We start from the raw sequence: 15989 nt of genomic DNA on the forward strand, positions 1-15989 counted from the left end.
TGCACACAGTTGCAGCGCCTCCTACAGGAAACTGGTGGAGCTACGCAGAGAACCACGCAGGGAGAGGGATGGAGTGGGACCTGCAGAGAACAGTCTGTTCCTTCAGATGGATGTGACGGATGACGGAGGCAGGGTGTGTGAGGAGCTGTCAGTCACTGCAGCGCCGAGGCCGACCGGCGCTGCTTTCATTCAAGGGAAGGACGAAAAGACGACGACTTGATGGACATTTTTATTCTGCTGTCCAAGAAACAAACAGTTCGCAAATGTTTAAAGCAGATTTAATAACCGAGGAATTATAAATGAGGTTTGAGATATTAGTTAATGCTTTCTTAGCGATATCCTGCAATTTAAACTCTATAATAATCTACATTTATCTCAATGACAATCAGTCAATTCACTTTATTTTGGTAAATTATCAACATTAAACACAAGAAATAAAAAATACAATAAACAAACCCATAATTTACCAAAAAAGGAATGGGCTGAAGCCAAAGCTTATTCTTGCCTAACAACCTATCAAGATATCTTCACAATACCTATATATATCTAACTAACAGCGTAAGATTTTATCAATTTACATTTTAAAGCTCTTTTAAAACTCACAAAAAAGAACATAATTTAAAATCATCATTCAGGTCATTCCATAGTGTCACACCTGGACTTTACCCGACTTTTCTCTTCTGCACATTCAAATATAAACAAACCTCGCAAATTATATTTCTTCTGTCTTAATTTAAATAATTTCTGAATACAGGAAGGAAGTCTTTTGTTCAGTGCTTTATGCATTATTTCCAATATTTTTATATTTCCAATATCTTTAAATTTTAATGTATTACCTTGAATAAAGAGTTTATCAGTTGGTTCACAATATCCCACCTTATTAATAAGCCGTATAGCTTTTTTTTTGCAACTTAACTAAAATATCAATGGTTTTTTTAGTTGCATTTCCCCAAATTTCCAAGCAAATAAGACAAATATGGCATAACCAAAGAAAATATATAATATGCAAGCCTTTAATGACAACAAATTCTAAAGGGTAGTAAATTAGTTGGTGGTTGATATTGAATATAACAATAACTGCTGACTGAAATAAACATATTTAACAGCACTTAGAAGAAGTTACAGATGAGCGTTCACCCTTAAAAACCTAAATAATGGCCTCCAGTCGGCTGCTGCATCTCTGCTCTCTGACTTGGTAATTGATTAAGTATGCACAGCACGGCTGATTGATGAGCTTTAAAAAGTGGCCGAAATCCAGCTTCTGTGTGGAAGCAGCCGAGCTGGTTGTTGTGAGTCATTCTCAGCCAGTCTGGGGTTGTTTTTGCACTTTGAAGGCATTTTCTGACGCAGGTAAAGTTAAATTAAACCATTTTTATTTAACAGGAACCTTTCTGCAAAGTGACTTAAATAAACAACATTCAGTCTTCTTTTACTGCAAGTCAGGATAATTAAAAGCCTCATCAAAGTGATTAAATATGGATGTTGATGTTTGGCAGCATTATTAGCCTCACAACTAAACAGTATGTGAGAATATATCTTTATATTTTACACAGAATGTTGCAGACAGATGAACATCTGCAGCTGATTAACACAAATCATACCCAGAATTCAGCAACAGGTTATTTTTGTCTCATTTTAATCTCTGAAAACGACTTAAAGAACTTAAACTGGTTTATACTGTTTGTCATTTATTTGTCCATCTTTTTCCATAAACTAACTAACTGCAATGTGTCGCAGGTAATAAGCGGCCATGTTGCCACGTTGTGCAAACCTGCACAAGAATGTGTCTGCTTCTGCTGAAAACTTTAAACGTTAAAGTGTTTTTTTTTATATCCCTGATCTGGCAGATCTCCTGAGGGATTATTGCATTTTAAAGCTGCTGAAAACCTGCGAGGGTTTTATTCGAGTATGCAGATGTTGCAGCAGGACTCCGGTCCCTGTTGGGCTCCGAAAGGTGGATTCATCTTAAAGTTGAGTTTGTTGACAAAAGGAAAAGCTGTGGGTGGTGCTCTGTGTCGGTAATCACTGATCCCGGCTCTGCAGCATCTCCTCCTGGTGGTGCCTGGCTGTTCAGATGCTGATGTTGGTGCAGCTTGTGTGAAGGTGGCCCTGAGCCAGGCTCCGCCCCCTTCTGTCTCCACTCTCCCTGCCTTTCAGCTAATGAGACAGGGGGAGGAGGAGGGGGGAGGCAAAGAGGATGAAAAGATGAGAGGGAAGGGGGGAGGGATAAAGGAGGAAGTGGAGCTGGAGGAGGGAGTGGTTCAGCGGGAGAGGAGGTGATGTGTGTGTGTTTGTAGGGAAGGGAGTGTGTGATCCAGATGGAGGTGGGAGGGGGCGTAGAAGGAATCTAGTTGGAGAAAGTGGACATCCTGACTGAGCGACTGTTTGCTCTGTGGACAGCCTGACCTCTTGATTGACAGGAGGAGTGACCGGACAATCAGAGCGGGACAAATGGCAGGTAGGGAAGACGAGCTCCACCTTCATCATCACTTCACCGCTGCATGAATGAATATTTCAGCATCCTTTCAGCAACCTCCCATTGTTCATCTGTCTGCCTTCACCCAGCCACACGTCTCCCCTCCGTCTCCTCTCCGTCTCCCCTCCGTCTCCCCTCTGTCTCCCCTCCGTCTCCCCTCTGTCTCCCCTCCGTCTCCTCTCCGTCTCCCCTCCGTCTCCCCTCTGTCTCCCCTCCGTCTCCCCTCTGTCTCCCCTCCGTCTCCTCTCCTCCTCCTTTGTTCTTCAGTTTATTTCTGTTTCCTGATGTCTGAATCAGCCTCACATCAGCTGACTTTGGCTTTACAGTAACATTTGTCTGCGCTGGCACAGAAAAGGAAGTTCGAATATCAAGTAGGTGTGACCTCAGGCTGAGTAACATAATGCCACAGTGACAGTGTGAGTGTGTATTTTATGGTAATCCAAGGACGAAAATGAAAAGTGCCGTACCTCTGAAACAGATGGACATGAAGGTGAACCCTGCTGGTCTTTGGTTACTCTTTTTCCTTCTTAAATATTCAGCTTTCTGCTTTTTATTTAACATTCAACAGCTCATAATGGCAGAAATTACTCTTTAGAATAGAAATAATTAGCATAAAAGCTGTTTAAAAAGCTGAGCAAAGAGTATTTAACATTCCAGCAACCTTAAAGAATCAGATGACCAGAATAAGGAGGTTTTGTTTCGGTAACAATAAGCCTCAGTTCAGCGAGCGCCTGTGTTAAAAAATAGGACACCAAAATCAGTAATATTTACATTTAATGATAAATTACATCTATAAGATCTTTGCAGACACTCTAACAGGATATATTATGATGTAAAAGTGATGGTGACAACATGTAAGACCGAAGTAGATCTGAATTTATAGAAACAAAACCTTCACTTTTAGGCTGAATTAATTATGTTTTTTTTGTGTCACACTCCTTCACATGTAGCAGGCATCCAGTTTTAGGAACTTGTGGATATCTTGCACTATTTTATTGTCTGATAAGTTGTTTATTATTGTTATTTATTCTGTCTGAAAGAGCTGCACCACATTATTCACACTTTTAGCCGGCACCAACTCAAAGTTTGAGGGAGGTGGTGTCTCAGATTTAGACTTTATTTTTAACAGAAATAAAATTACAACCAACAAACACTAAACGCATCATCTTATTACTGAGAGACATGTTGATTTTAAGTCCTTTTTATGAAAATGAGGTGCAGCTTCTCCATTTACTCCACGGATCAGATGCTTTTTGTACAAGACGGTGTAAAAAGGTGTGAAGTAACAAACAATAAATGAACATAATAATATGTTCAACTCGTCTCTAAAAGATTTAGATTCAGCCACTTTGACATAAATGTTTCAGAACGGTTCAGAAACCTGAAGTTTAGCATCGATCTTTGCTGTGATTGGAGGAGAGTTTACTGTTATCACCTGGTAGCATTTAGCTGTTTTGCTTGAAGGTTAGAGCTGCAGGGTGAGTCTGAATCTTCACATCGACCAGGAGACCGGACAACTTTCAAATTATGGGACTTTTTTCTGCAGGTTAAAGGTGAATCTAGCTAACAACACCTTCATGTCTTGTAATTTCACATGACATCAGATAATTTGAGGCTTTTTGAATGCGAGGCTGATGGACGATGCCCCTCATTGGCTTCACATCTCAAGCCTGCTGGCCGTGGTCTTTTTGTGCAATCTGTGGTCCAAAGTGCCAACGTTCGAGAGCTGTTAGCGTGCCTGGTGACCTATTAACTTTGACGAGTTCATATCAGAACATTTGCACATTTTTAAAAGATTACGATTAGGCTCAAAGCTGAGTTCCCACAGTGAGTTCATCTCATGCTCTGAAGATGCAGCTCCTGTAAACGTTCCTCTTTGCAAACAAATTCTGCTTGGCATTATTTACCACACGTCTGAGGTATTCTTTGTGTGCTCTGTGGTGTTTCGGGTTTAATTACTTAAAAGGCACTCAAATAAAACCAGTAGCCTCAGACGTGTGACAGTAAAGTTAATGTTTAGATCAACATAATCACTGCAGCAATCAGCTCAAAATTAATTATTATTCTCTGACTCCCACCAACCTTCTGTCCTCTCCTGCTTTATTCACTAAAATTAGTTTTCTCACTTTGCTGAAATTGATTTAACCTTTTTATCTCATCGCACTGGAATATTTCCATTCATTTCCTGCATCATCTGTCACAAACTGCAGTACTGGTCAGTTTCCAGTTGGTTCGTTGACTGGAAATAATGTTTTAAACCGGAATAAAAAGCTTTTATGAACTGGTGGAGTTTTAAAGAGTGAGATCTGCCCGACCTGGCCTTCCTGATAAAGAAGAGAAAGGCTGATCCAAACTAAAGATAATCAACAGGATCCTGCTGGTTTCATTTCTGCCATGCAAATCCCCCCGACGCTGATCATTTTATGTAAACCAGCAGCTTGATTTTCCTGCCTTCATTTGACTGTGAAATGTACTACAGTAAAGGTAACAGTACTTCATGTGTCCGTGGGCTCGGTCTTCATGCTCACGTTTATCGGTCCGAGGCTTCTTCTTCAAGTCTGACGTTTAAGTCAAAGTGTCCATGACTTTAAAATAAATAACACTTTTGATAAAGTCTGAGTGCAGTTCTAAGTAAGTGATGCAAAATGTTTTTTTAAAAGAGAAAACTATAATATTTTCCATCTGTCTGTCTGCGTATAAATTTATTTTTTAAACACAACTTTATTAGTTTGTTAAAACAGGTGACTTCTGCTGACAAAATAAACTTTTGTCTTTTCATAAACATTTCTGAGGCGTGAAACTGATGGTTGCCCAAATTATGAATTATCATCATGTATATGTTTTTATGTTTTTCCACATTTAAACACTGAACTTCACTAAATTAAAAAGGTTCTAAATTCAGAGATTTTTACAAAAAATGTATTAAAATTCAAAGAAAATTAAGCTGGATTTGAAGCAAAAACACCTCAGATTTGTCTGTAAACATTCAATTTTTCTTTCAGTATAAAAAACAAACAAATAATGGTCATGATGGTTGCATTCATTCTTTAGATTTATCCAATTGAAATATTTAAAAATCAAGCGCCCGTCTTTAATCTCAACACATTTTAGAAGTTTTTAAAAACGCTTAAACTCGTTAATGAATCAGTTTCTGTCAGATTCACAGCTGTTTAAACTTTGACTCTCGTCATTTCGTTCGCTGTGATGTTTTATTGGATTTAAAACTTGTTTTTGGGTCTTTTCAGGCTGTAATCTGCTGATTTGGGTCAGATGAATAATCTGCAGCGGGCCGTTTGCCTTTTCTAAATTGGCTTGTGTTCAACACAGCGAGGAAGAGGAGGAGGAGGAGGGTGGACAATTAAACTGATGGAGTTTCAGACGATGTTGGTGTCAGCAGCTCCAAGAAATACAGTTAGAAAAAAACAACATTGCATTAATAAATACATGTCTAGTGATTAAAGATCCCAAAGGACTTTGATGTTTCAAGTTAAATACTAATAATATATGAATATTCAGCAATAAGTTATAAATATGTTAGTTAATCTTAAAATAATCCATTTAAATATCTCTAACTATGAATAAAAGTATTATAGTAAAGTCAAAGTACCAGGTTATCTTTTCATTGTGGTTGTTGCTTTACTATTCCCTTTTATTTATTTAGTGAAGTGTTTTTTGCAAGTTTTGTTTGTTTTAAAGGTGTAAAATATATAAATTTAATAGTTATACACAAGAAGCACAATGTGGGGGAGAGAAGCTCGGGAGTTTGTGTCAAATGAAGGAAATTAATATAATAAAACCCAGCCTGGATCATGTTTACTCTGCAAGCAGAAGAACAAACAGAAAGCCTAATCTTCTTATCTAAAAAAAGACTTAAAAACATGAACAAAGTGTGTCTGGAAAAAGGAAACTACAGGTGCAAAAAAAGGACTGAGTACCCCAAACTGACTTAGTTCTTCAGCCTGAACATGTTCAGAACATCTTCAACTCACCTGAACTCATCATCATCATCATCATCATCGTCATCCTGGACTCACCTGAACTGTTTCATGGTCGTCTTCAACTCGTCTCCAGAGCTCTGAGCTGCATTTCTACACCTTTCCTAAAAACCACGCCGATGATAAAAAAGAGTCAATAAAACAAACTGGTCCAGAATTTTCCTGCTGTTTGAAGTTGCCAACTAGTCCCCAGCAGTCCCAGTTCTCTGAAATTCAGATTAATGTTGATCTTGAGGTAGAAAGCAAGGTAACTGGGCATCATTCACTTACGGCTGGAGCTCACTTTGCAATCATCTCCTGAAGAAAACAGAGACAACTAATCCTTCCCCCTTTTTGATTATCTCTGAAGCTTTAGGTTCTGTTCCTGATCTTTTGTGACGCTCTGAGCTGAAACTCCGTCCCCTCTCCTGTGCAGATGACACGGTGTCAGCCAGCAGTAACATGGACATGGAGGACAGAGTTTCCCACCTGGAGCAGAGGCTGCAGCTGCAGGAGGACGAGATCCAGCTGCTGAAGGCGGCTCTGGCCGATGCTCTGCGTCGCCTTGGTCACTGCGAGGAGCAGAACCAGGGGATCCAACCAGCAGGCGCTCACGCTGGGAGGAGGCCTGTGGCTGCTGCAGCGTCTACACCTCCGACCAAAGGTGAAGAACTTCACCCTTTAACTCTCTTTCTCTGCACTTCTGTTGAACCGCGATGAGAAATGCTACAGTGTGTTCAAAAAATTATTTAACTTAAAGACTATCACCTTATACATCCTAATTGTGTGGTTTAAAGAAGTATATATATATATATATATATATATATTATGAAAATAGTAATAAATTACCAAGAATGTACTTTAAAAGGATTTAAAAAGCCACATAAATACAATATATTGTTATTTCAGGCTCTGTCTTCTCTCCTCATATCTGTGTTTATATATTTCTGGTAAAAAGACAATAAAAACTGAACATTGCTTAGAACCACAGGATGCTCTTCAGTTTGATGCTGATTGTCTTTAAAACTCATTTTCTCACAGTACAGCAACAAATGATAAATTACTCAAGCCTAAAATGATGCATCCTAATTTCTCAAACTATAAATAAACTATGAATAGTACTCTTGAGAAGTTAAAGTATCAGGTCTGCTTGTAATCTTATCTTCTTCAGCTGATTAACTTCAGTCAAATTTCTCTCATTCTCGTGTTCAGCGCCCCCACAAGGAGCCATGAAGAACTGACAACAGGAGAGCTGAAATGTGTTTATTATTATTACAGTTTGGTTTCAAACTAAGAAAAGTGACCAGAAAGAATCAGACTTATGACTCTATTTTAAGTTGATGTTTGTTTAAGAGTCTTAAAGTAAATCAGAATGAGATGGGTGTGGAAACAACAAAGGTTTAACGATGAACGGAGTATTATGTCAAACAGTAAATCTTTCTGGTTTGTTTTCTCTCAGTTCGGCAGCTCCTGCAGGCTCTTCCCTCTAGACCTCTGAGTAACGGCTACGTTCAACAGAAACGCCTCCTTTCCTCTCCTTCATCTCCAAAGAAGGAGGTGCTACAATCCATTAAAAGGTAGGATTAGAAATGAATTACTGCCTAAACTGAATGATTTATTTTAGTCCAGAGTTTACAGTACACAAAGTAGGAAAAAGATAATATTCATTTATGCATTTTTATCAATCTTGTGCCTTTTGTTAGTTGTTTATCTGTTGAAAAGTACTTTATGTATTTTGCACCATCAACCTGCTGGAGAGTCAGTCTGTGTGGCTAAAATCTGACACATTTACACGATGTTCTCATATTCTGCTGTAGTTTAGCCTCGAAGCAACAGATCTTTGCTTTGACTCAGTTCATATAAACCAGATGTAATAATGTGATTTCTTTGTTTGTTTCTAATCATTTTATTTGGTATCCAAACCAGACTATTTTAAAGTTGTAGTTGTTTTTTATCCTAATAAAACTGGCAGCAGATTTCAAACTGCAGCTCTTAAAGGCACAGAATAATAAATCACATTTTTAAGCTTTGATGTTGATGATAAACGGAGCTCTGTGAACGTTTCCCCCCTTCAGGAAGAGCATGTCGACAGAGCGACTGACTCTGGTCAGGAGAGAGATGGCAGCCGAGAGTCGGAGCCGAACCACCTCCTCCAGCAGCTCCTCTGGTGGGAAAAGGTAACGGCTGAAGTACGGTGGCTGACGGGTGCAAACGTGCAGCAAACAGCTAAACGTGCCGCAAACAGCTAAACGTGCCGCAAACAGCTAAACGTGCCGCAAACAGCTAAACGTGCCGCAAACAGCTAAACGTGCCGCAAACAGCTAAATGTGCCGCAAACAGCTAAACGTGCTGCAGACAGCTAAACGTGCTGCAAACGACTGAATGTGCTGCAAACAGCTAAACGTGCTGCAAACAGCTAAATGTGCTGTCAACACACGAATGCTGCCAATTTCAAAACACACAAACAGAAAAAACGCTGCCGTTACAGAAAAGTTAATGTTGAATTGTTTCACTAGACAAATAAGGCACCTAATTTTAAAGCTTTTTATTTGTTTTGAAAGAAATGTCTTCCCTGTCTTTGGACCAAGTGATGAAAAATTAATGTTGAATTGTTTCACGAGGTGTCTTATTACTCCTGTCCAATGAAAGAATTCAACATTAATTTTTCATCACCTGATTTGAAGACATGGAAGCTATTGAGGAAAAAACCATGAATTAGTGCAGCTGTCGGCCACATTACTCCATCCAGGTTTTTAAATCACAAAGTTTTGAGTCCAATTTTATCCTGATGAACACTGAATTAGGTTTATTTTACAGCCAAATGAATATATTTTAGTTACAACAGCGGCAAATAAATGTTTTTCACATCATCTGTCTGTATTTTAATAATTTGCCTAAAATAATTTTTACAGTATCTCCTTTTAAAATAAAATCTTTAGTATTTTTATTTAAGAAAAACATTGAAACCTTTCCTTTTCCCCCTCCTCTCCTCTCTTTCGGCTGATGGATCAAATTTCCAGCAGTTCTTAGTAACCAGGGGGTGTGGTTTCTGGGTGGTGTGGGCGTGGCTCCAGTTGGAAGCTGTCTTCTGATTGGCTGACATGGTGAGCTTAAAGTTGGCTGGGCGAAGGAGGAAGTTGTTGTGTTGCTGTGGTTGTTGAACAGGACAGAAGCCTCTCTGACTGCTGCTGACTCTCTAACGGAAACCTGGCAGACATGAAGCGATCCTCCAGGTAAACATCACCTTTATGACAGAAGCAGGGCTGTGGAGAAGGTTTATTTACTGATGCATCACTCAGATATTTGTGTAGCTTCAGTCTGATGTTAATCAGCTGTAATATCTTTAAAAACAAAAGACAGATTTTTGCTTCCAGCTGTTGTTTGATCAGTGTTTGACTGGACTGCTGTTTGCTCAGTGAGGTCCGGCTTGGTTCTCTGCTGAAACACTTTCAGTTTAAACCTCCTGAAGTTAAGCACACAGTTTTAGTTGCTCACAACAGCCTGAGGAAGTAGCTTCATGAAACTGTTGTCACGCAAACGGCTCGATGCAGCTGGTTTCTGCGGCTGCAGGGAGGGGCGGCGTGCTGACATGAATAAAACAAGCAGGAGTCTGTTGGCATCAGGTGGCTCAAAATAACTAATTAAATCATGTCTTAATTAGTTTGCAGGTGAAAGACTGGAATCTGACTTTGTGTTTTATTAGTTGTTGCAGCTTTAATGTTTATTATAAAACACACAAACAGTTGAGGCATAGATAAAAGTGGCAGAAAATTAGTCATTTTATGTTGGGATCCTATCAGTTAACTAATAATTCTGACGGATGCTGTTGACAGAAAAGAAAGGTTTCTCATTCGTTGTTCTTACGCCTGAATCCTACAACCGACGGTGGTTTTATTTGCATGAACTGCCTCTGATTATTCTGATTAATAATCAACAGAAACTCTGCACGGCGCCTAAAGGCTGAAGCTGTACGGGACAGATGTCGAAGTTATTGATGCCGATAGCTTCGATTGGACTTCCTGATTAACATGCAGCAGATGTGTTTTTGGATTGATTAAAGGGAAACATTTTGCACTACTAGAAGTTAGTTAAACATAGCTTTAATTTAGTGCAAAACCTGATCTGAGATTTCCTTATTTCAAATAAAAAGAAAACACTGCCATACACTTATATAGATGAGTGATAAAATAAAAAACTGTCTGCATCATCTGATTCTACATTCTCAGAGGAAACGAGTCTTCTGCAACATAAAAGTCTGATTGTATAATTTGCATCAGCTGAGGGAAAATGTGAAGAAATATTTGTACATTTAAGTTTGCAGCAGCACTTCCTGTAAATCCTAATGGATCAGCAAATGGATGCAGATTTGAGCGCTCCCACAGATCCCACAGTTCAGGGGGCCTCAGCCCATTAGTGATTCTGCAGAATCTCTTTCCTCCTCGTTTGTTTCGCAGCAGTTTGTCCCACGTGATTGTTGAGTCCTTTTAAAACAGCGACAGGGATCCTCACGCTTTCATTTTGATTTACGTGACTTCAGTAAAACCTTCTTTCACTCATGTTTCATGGAAATCATCTCGCTGGTTGAAAGAGAAGTTCACTAAAAAGCAGCAGCTCCACATCCTTCCAGGACTGTAAGGGGCTGTTCACACCTGGTTTTCAGTGCATCTTCAGCTAACTACAAGCCTGAACCCTTCTGTCCTGCATAGGAGCCTTAAAAAGGACGAAGAGTTTGTGTCTTTTGAAGGAGACGAGGGCATCAGTGATTGGCTGGATTCTGTTGGAAACAGAAACAAAATATTGATAAAGGAAAAAGTTTGTGGTCTTTCCTAATGGAAGTTATCATTAATAATGAATGAATAAAAGTAAAACAACTTGAGCAGATTTTCTGGGACTCTGAAAGAGAGAAAACACTGACCTGAACAATTAACCATCTAAAGAAAAGAAAGGTTTTTTTTTATAACCGTGAAATAATGCCTGATGACAGTGGAGGGAAAGAGATTACACATCCTCATTACGCTTGATTTGCTTTTCATTTTAAAACTGCCTTCCTGGTTAATGATTATTGCAGGATTGTGTTGATATACTGATACTGTCCCATCCTTCCAGCCAAGTAAACTGTGTCCATGGTGAGGTGAAAAGTTCTTCTGCAGCTTCAGATTTCAGTAAAATCTCAGCAGAATGGTGGAATTGTCCTCTCTTTGTGTTTTCAGAGTTCAAACGGGCAGAAAATGTCAGCTAAACGCTCCGTCCCACATGCTAACGAATGTTTTGTTTGTGCATTCCCTTTTCCTGGAATCCCGGCGGCTCACACCTACAGTGAATGGGTTTTAGACATGGAGTTATTTGCCCTGTTTGGCAGCCAGTTTCCCAGAATGCCCTGCTGTAATTACGGGTCCGGGGACAGTATTTGTCTTTCATGGGCTACAGTTGGGCCACACCTTGTTATCCTCGCGCAGCAGACAAACGGGTCTTTATGTGGTGGTTCTGTTGTCCTGCAGCTGACCAGAGACACAACAGAAGCTGCTCAGGTCGTCACATCCGTCATCTGTTCGCTCTTTAATCTCCTGCAGAAGCTTCATGTTGGGTTTAAACAAAGCAGCTCTCATCTCCTCTTTCTGACTCATCAGGGGCTCATTTTCTGCTTCATGGATCCTTTTTATGAAAACTTGAAATGACTAAAAGACACTTTATGTGGTTTTTATTGACTTGGAGAAACATAAATGTTCTGCTCGTGATCGTTCACGCTTCCTCCGCTTGTCTTTTCACACAATAACTTTGTTCTGCCTCGTTAGTGAGAATAAAGAGCAACGACCTTCACTTTTTCCAAATAGGATTGTGAACTCATCAAGTTTTCAGTGATTTCCTCTCGTCAGCTGATTGGTTGACAGCATCCTGACGAGTTGCTCTGATTGGTTGACAGACGGCTGATTCAGGAGCAGCTCATGAGACAACCACAGGCTTTGATTGACAGGTCCAACTATTTGCTTTGACAAGGAGGCTGAATCATCAGTTGTCTTTTTAGATCTGGTGACCCAGATCTTTTGTCAGATGTGCAGAAAGTTTTGTGTTGACTTGGCTTCAACAGGACTTTCCATCAAAAGGCTTTTGTTTAACGGCCACATTAAAAAGCTCAGCCGATTTTATTATTCTTTTCTTGCTCATCAAAGGAGAAGAAGATAATATGCACTCAAGATTTTAAAGTTAAAAAAACAGCCCTAAAAATCAACTAAACAATCCATTAAGTTTTAATGTGAGCACTTATTTCTGCACACGAGTGAAAATTAATACAAATATCATAAATCAGACTGATAGTTTCACACAGTTTATCATTTAAAATATACAGAACCAGGACTGTCCTGGAGGTCCGGACCGACAGGCTAAACTCAGTTCTGCTAAATATAAATGTTTATAAATGTTTATAAATATGATTTTCATTATCTGCTAACAGCAGATGTTGTAGCCGAACAAGAAAAATGTAAACTTTGTTCATTAACCCTTAAATAATATAGACATTTTGTGCCATTCTGGGTGTTTTTGTTTTCTTTTTGTTCCCCCTAAAGTCATTTTGTCTTTGTCAAATAAATATAGCACTAATTTTCCAGAAAATTTACAATTCTTATCTCAGTTCCTTAAATAAGCCTTGCAGCCTAAGCAGGGAGACCCAGACTTCCCTCTCCCCAGCCACTTGGTTCAGCTCCTCCGGGGGAATCCCAAGGCGTTCCCAGTCCCTCCAGCGTGTCCTGGGTCTTCCTCTGGGCCTCCTCCCGGTGGGACGTGCCCTGAACACCTCACCAGGGAGGCGTCCAGGAGGCGTCCTCACCAGATGCCTGAGCCACCTCAGCTGGCTCCTCTCTACGTGGAGGAGCAGCGGCTCTACTCTGAGTCCCTCCCGGATGACCGAGCTTCTCACCCTATCTCTAAGGGAGAGCCCAGACACCCTGCGGAGGAAACTCATTTCAGCCGCTTGTATTCGCGATCTCGTTCTTTCCGTCACTACCCAAAGCTCGTGACCATAGATGAGGGTAGGAACGTAGATCGACCGGTAAATCGAGAGCTTCGCTTTTTGACTCAGCTCTCTCTTCACCACGACAGATCGGTACAGCGCCCGCTTCACTGCAGACGCTGCACCAATCCGCCTGTCCATGTCCCGCTCCATTTTCCCTCATTCGTGAACAAGACCCCGAGATACTTAAACTCCTCCATCTTCCCCGACCCGGAGAAGGCACTCTACCCTTTTCCGGCTCAAGACCATGGCCTCGGATTTGGAGGCTCTGATCCTCATCCCGGCTGCGAACCACTCCAGTGAGAGCTGTAGATCACGGTCTGATGAAGCCAGTAGGACCACATCATCTGCAAAAAGCAGAGATGCGATCCTAGGCCACCAAAACGGATCCCCTCAAAAGATTTTAGACTACTAGCTTTCATTGTGTATTTTCTATATCTTAGTTGTTGGAGCTAGATGAAACTAAAAGTTTCCAGTTGTAATGTGTTGCAGGTTTTTAGGATTGTAAATTAATTTATGAGTTTCTGGTCTGCTTTATGTTAAAATGCATGTTGTTGTTTGAGGACTCAAGACTCCACCCGCCTTCGTCAGCAGGATGATATGATGTGCTGTCTTTGTGTTTCTGCTGACGGAGCGTCCAGTTAAACTAATGAGGGCTGCAGGGATTAAACCACTCAGCCAGGAGTAATTTAATAAAAGGTTCAGAGAACACTGTACCTTATTATCTGTTTGAGCCCAAATACAACTCTAAAAGTAAATGTTGTTTTTTGTTTCAGCAAATCCAAAGAATGCACCTTCAATGCAGGTAAACAATCTTTATTCCCTGTCGGTTTGTTGTTGTATATGATATCAGACATTGCTTTATAATTAATCTGGATTGGATGGCCTTTTAATTAACATTTAAAGCATTGTGATTGGATAAATTAGTAAAAAACCTGCTATAAATACTCTCATTTAGACTTCTATCAACCTCCGTAAGGTTTTAAATCTTTCCTAAAGTCAATGTTTAATGTTAGGATGAAAATTTAAGAATTAAAGCAGGCTGTTTATATTTTCTAAAAGAACTGTATGGATTTATTGATCTTCAGTGTTTCCAGGTGTTAGACAAACATTCAGTTAGTTTTCTTTAGGTGGAGCCTCCTGACGGAGCTTTTTGGTTTGAAACAAACTAAACGTTTGGTGTTTTTAGGTTTATGCTCTGTTTGTATCAGTTTTAACGATTTTATCTAACAGAGACTGGTTAGCTTTCTGGAAGGAAAGGTTTGAAACAGGCTTGAGTCGGCAAAGAGAGATGAAACAGTTAATTCTGGTTGTATTGATCCAGGAATCAGAGTTAATGGGATAAAAGTCTGACCTTTAAGGCCCTGTTCATTCTTCCCTCTCTTCTTTCTCGTTCCCCAGAGGACGGCTATGTGAGGATGTTCCTCCGAGGCCGCCCAGTCACCATGCACGTCCCCGACCAGCAGCGCGGCAGCTTCAGCCTCGACCAGAAGGTGGCGCTCCCAGACAAAAAACTCAAACTTCAGTGGGTGTATCCTTCGAACTGAGAGACGCAGGAATGATCTGGAGATTCGTGTGATCAAGGAGGCCTAAACTATTATTTTAGTTTCTGTTTTTAAGTAACTAACTATTTAATTTTGGTCATAAAAGATGTTTTAATTTCCTCATCATGGCGGCTGAATCACTGTTCTTTTCTCTGTATCCAACTTCTTCTGCACACTTTGTGCCATTTTAGCTGTTTATATATCAAAACGTTCAGCTCATTCAGGAGATTGGTGCTGTGACTTTTGGTTTTTGTTACATTTACGCTTTTCAAATATTTCCCCCATAGATATGCATTCAGAAATCCTCAGTTTCTTCAAAATCATCTTTGAATTCTGCTTCAACAAACTGGCTCTGTTTCTGTCGTCTTTAGCTCTGGTTCCTCCTTTAGCTTCTAGCTAGTGTTTAGCTACTTTCAGCTGATGTGTTTGTTTTTCATCGACGAGGCCGAAACTGCAGTTCTGGAATCATATTTAGTTTTTTTCTGAGACAGCTGAGGAATAAAACATTCTGTTGTTGTTCCCTGACTCGGACTCGACCCAGGTACGGATACCGCGGCCGGGACTGCCGCTCCAACCTCTACCTGCTGCCCACAGGTGAGATCGTTTACTTCAACGCCTCGGTGGTGGTTCTGTACAACACCGAGGAGCAGCAGCAGAGACACTACCTCGGTCACAACGACGATGTCAAATGGTGAGAAGGCAAAGTTAAAAAAAACCTCTGGAGTCGTTGAACTCAAACAGCGGCAGAGATTAAAGGAAAATTACTTTTCCAAACAGCACTGATGTCTTTACTCATTTCCTGGACTGATTTAACTCTTGCAGACGGATCTCTTCATGTGAAAATCGTTGCTTATCTGTAATTAAAACCGTGGTTTAATTAACCGTCTCCAGCTGACGGCCTGGATGAGCTCTGCGCCTGGAGCCACGTGGGGCATGCTGGGAAAATGACTCATCTGTCGGCGTTTCCTCTCTCACGCTCCCCCCCCCCCCCC

General features: G+C 40.3%; 1 protein-coding gene across 3 annotated transcripts in view; it reads left to right on the plus strand.

Annotated features, from left to right (window-relative positions):
- The window catches only part of eml2 (EMAP like 2), a 33648-nt gene that overhangs the window by 10096 nt on the left and 7563 nt on the right, over nt 1-15989 (plus strand). The window contains exons 1-7 of one of the 3 annotated variants that reach the window (XM_017437158.3): nt 2321-2458; nt 6887-7114; nt 7910-8027; nt 8526-8627; nt 14230-14258; nt 14855-14984; nt 15539-15688. In XM_017437158.3, coding sequence (XP_017292647.1) covers nt 2452-2458; nt 6887-7114; nt 7910-8027; nt 8526-8627; nt 14230-14258; nt 14855-14984; nt 15539-15688 — 764 coding nt within the window. In that variant the 5' untranslated portion in view covers nt 2321-2451. Of the gene's footprint in view, nt 1-2320; nt 2459-6886; nt 7115-7909; nt 8028-8525; nt 8628-9554; nt 9684-14229; nt 14259-14854; nt 14985-15538; nt 15689-15989 lie in introns of those variants that run through there. The other 2 variants (XM_017437160.3, XM_017437161.3) reach the window with 2 other exon arrangements.

The sequence above is a fragment of the Kryptolebias marmoratus genome, linkage group LG2 (genome assembly GCF_001649575.2).
Source record: "Kryptolebias marmoratus isolate JLee-2015 linkage group LG2, ASM164957v2, whole genome shotgun sequence".
NCBI lineage: Eukaryota > Metazoa > Chordata > Actinopteri > Cyprinodontiformes > Rivulidae > Kryptolebias > Kryptolebias marmoratus.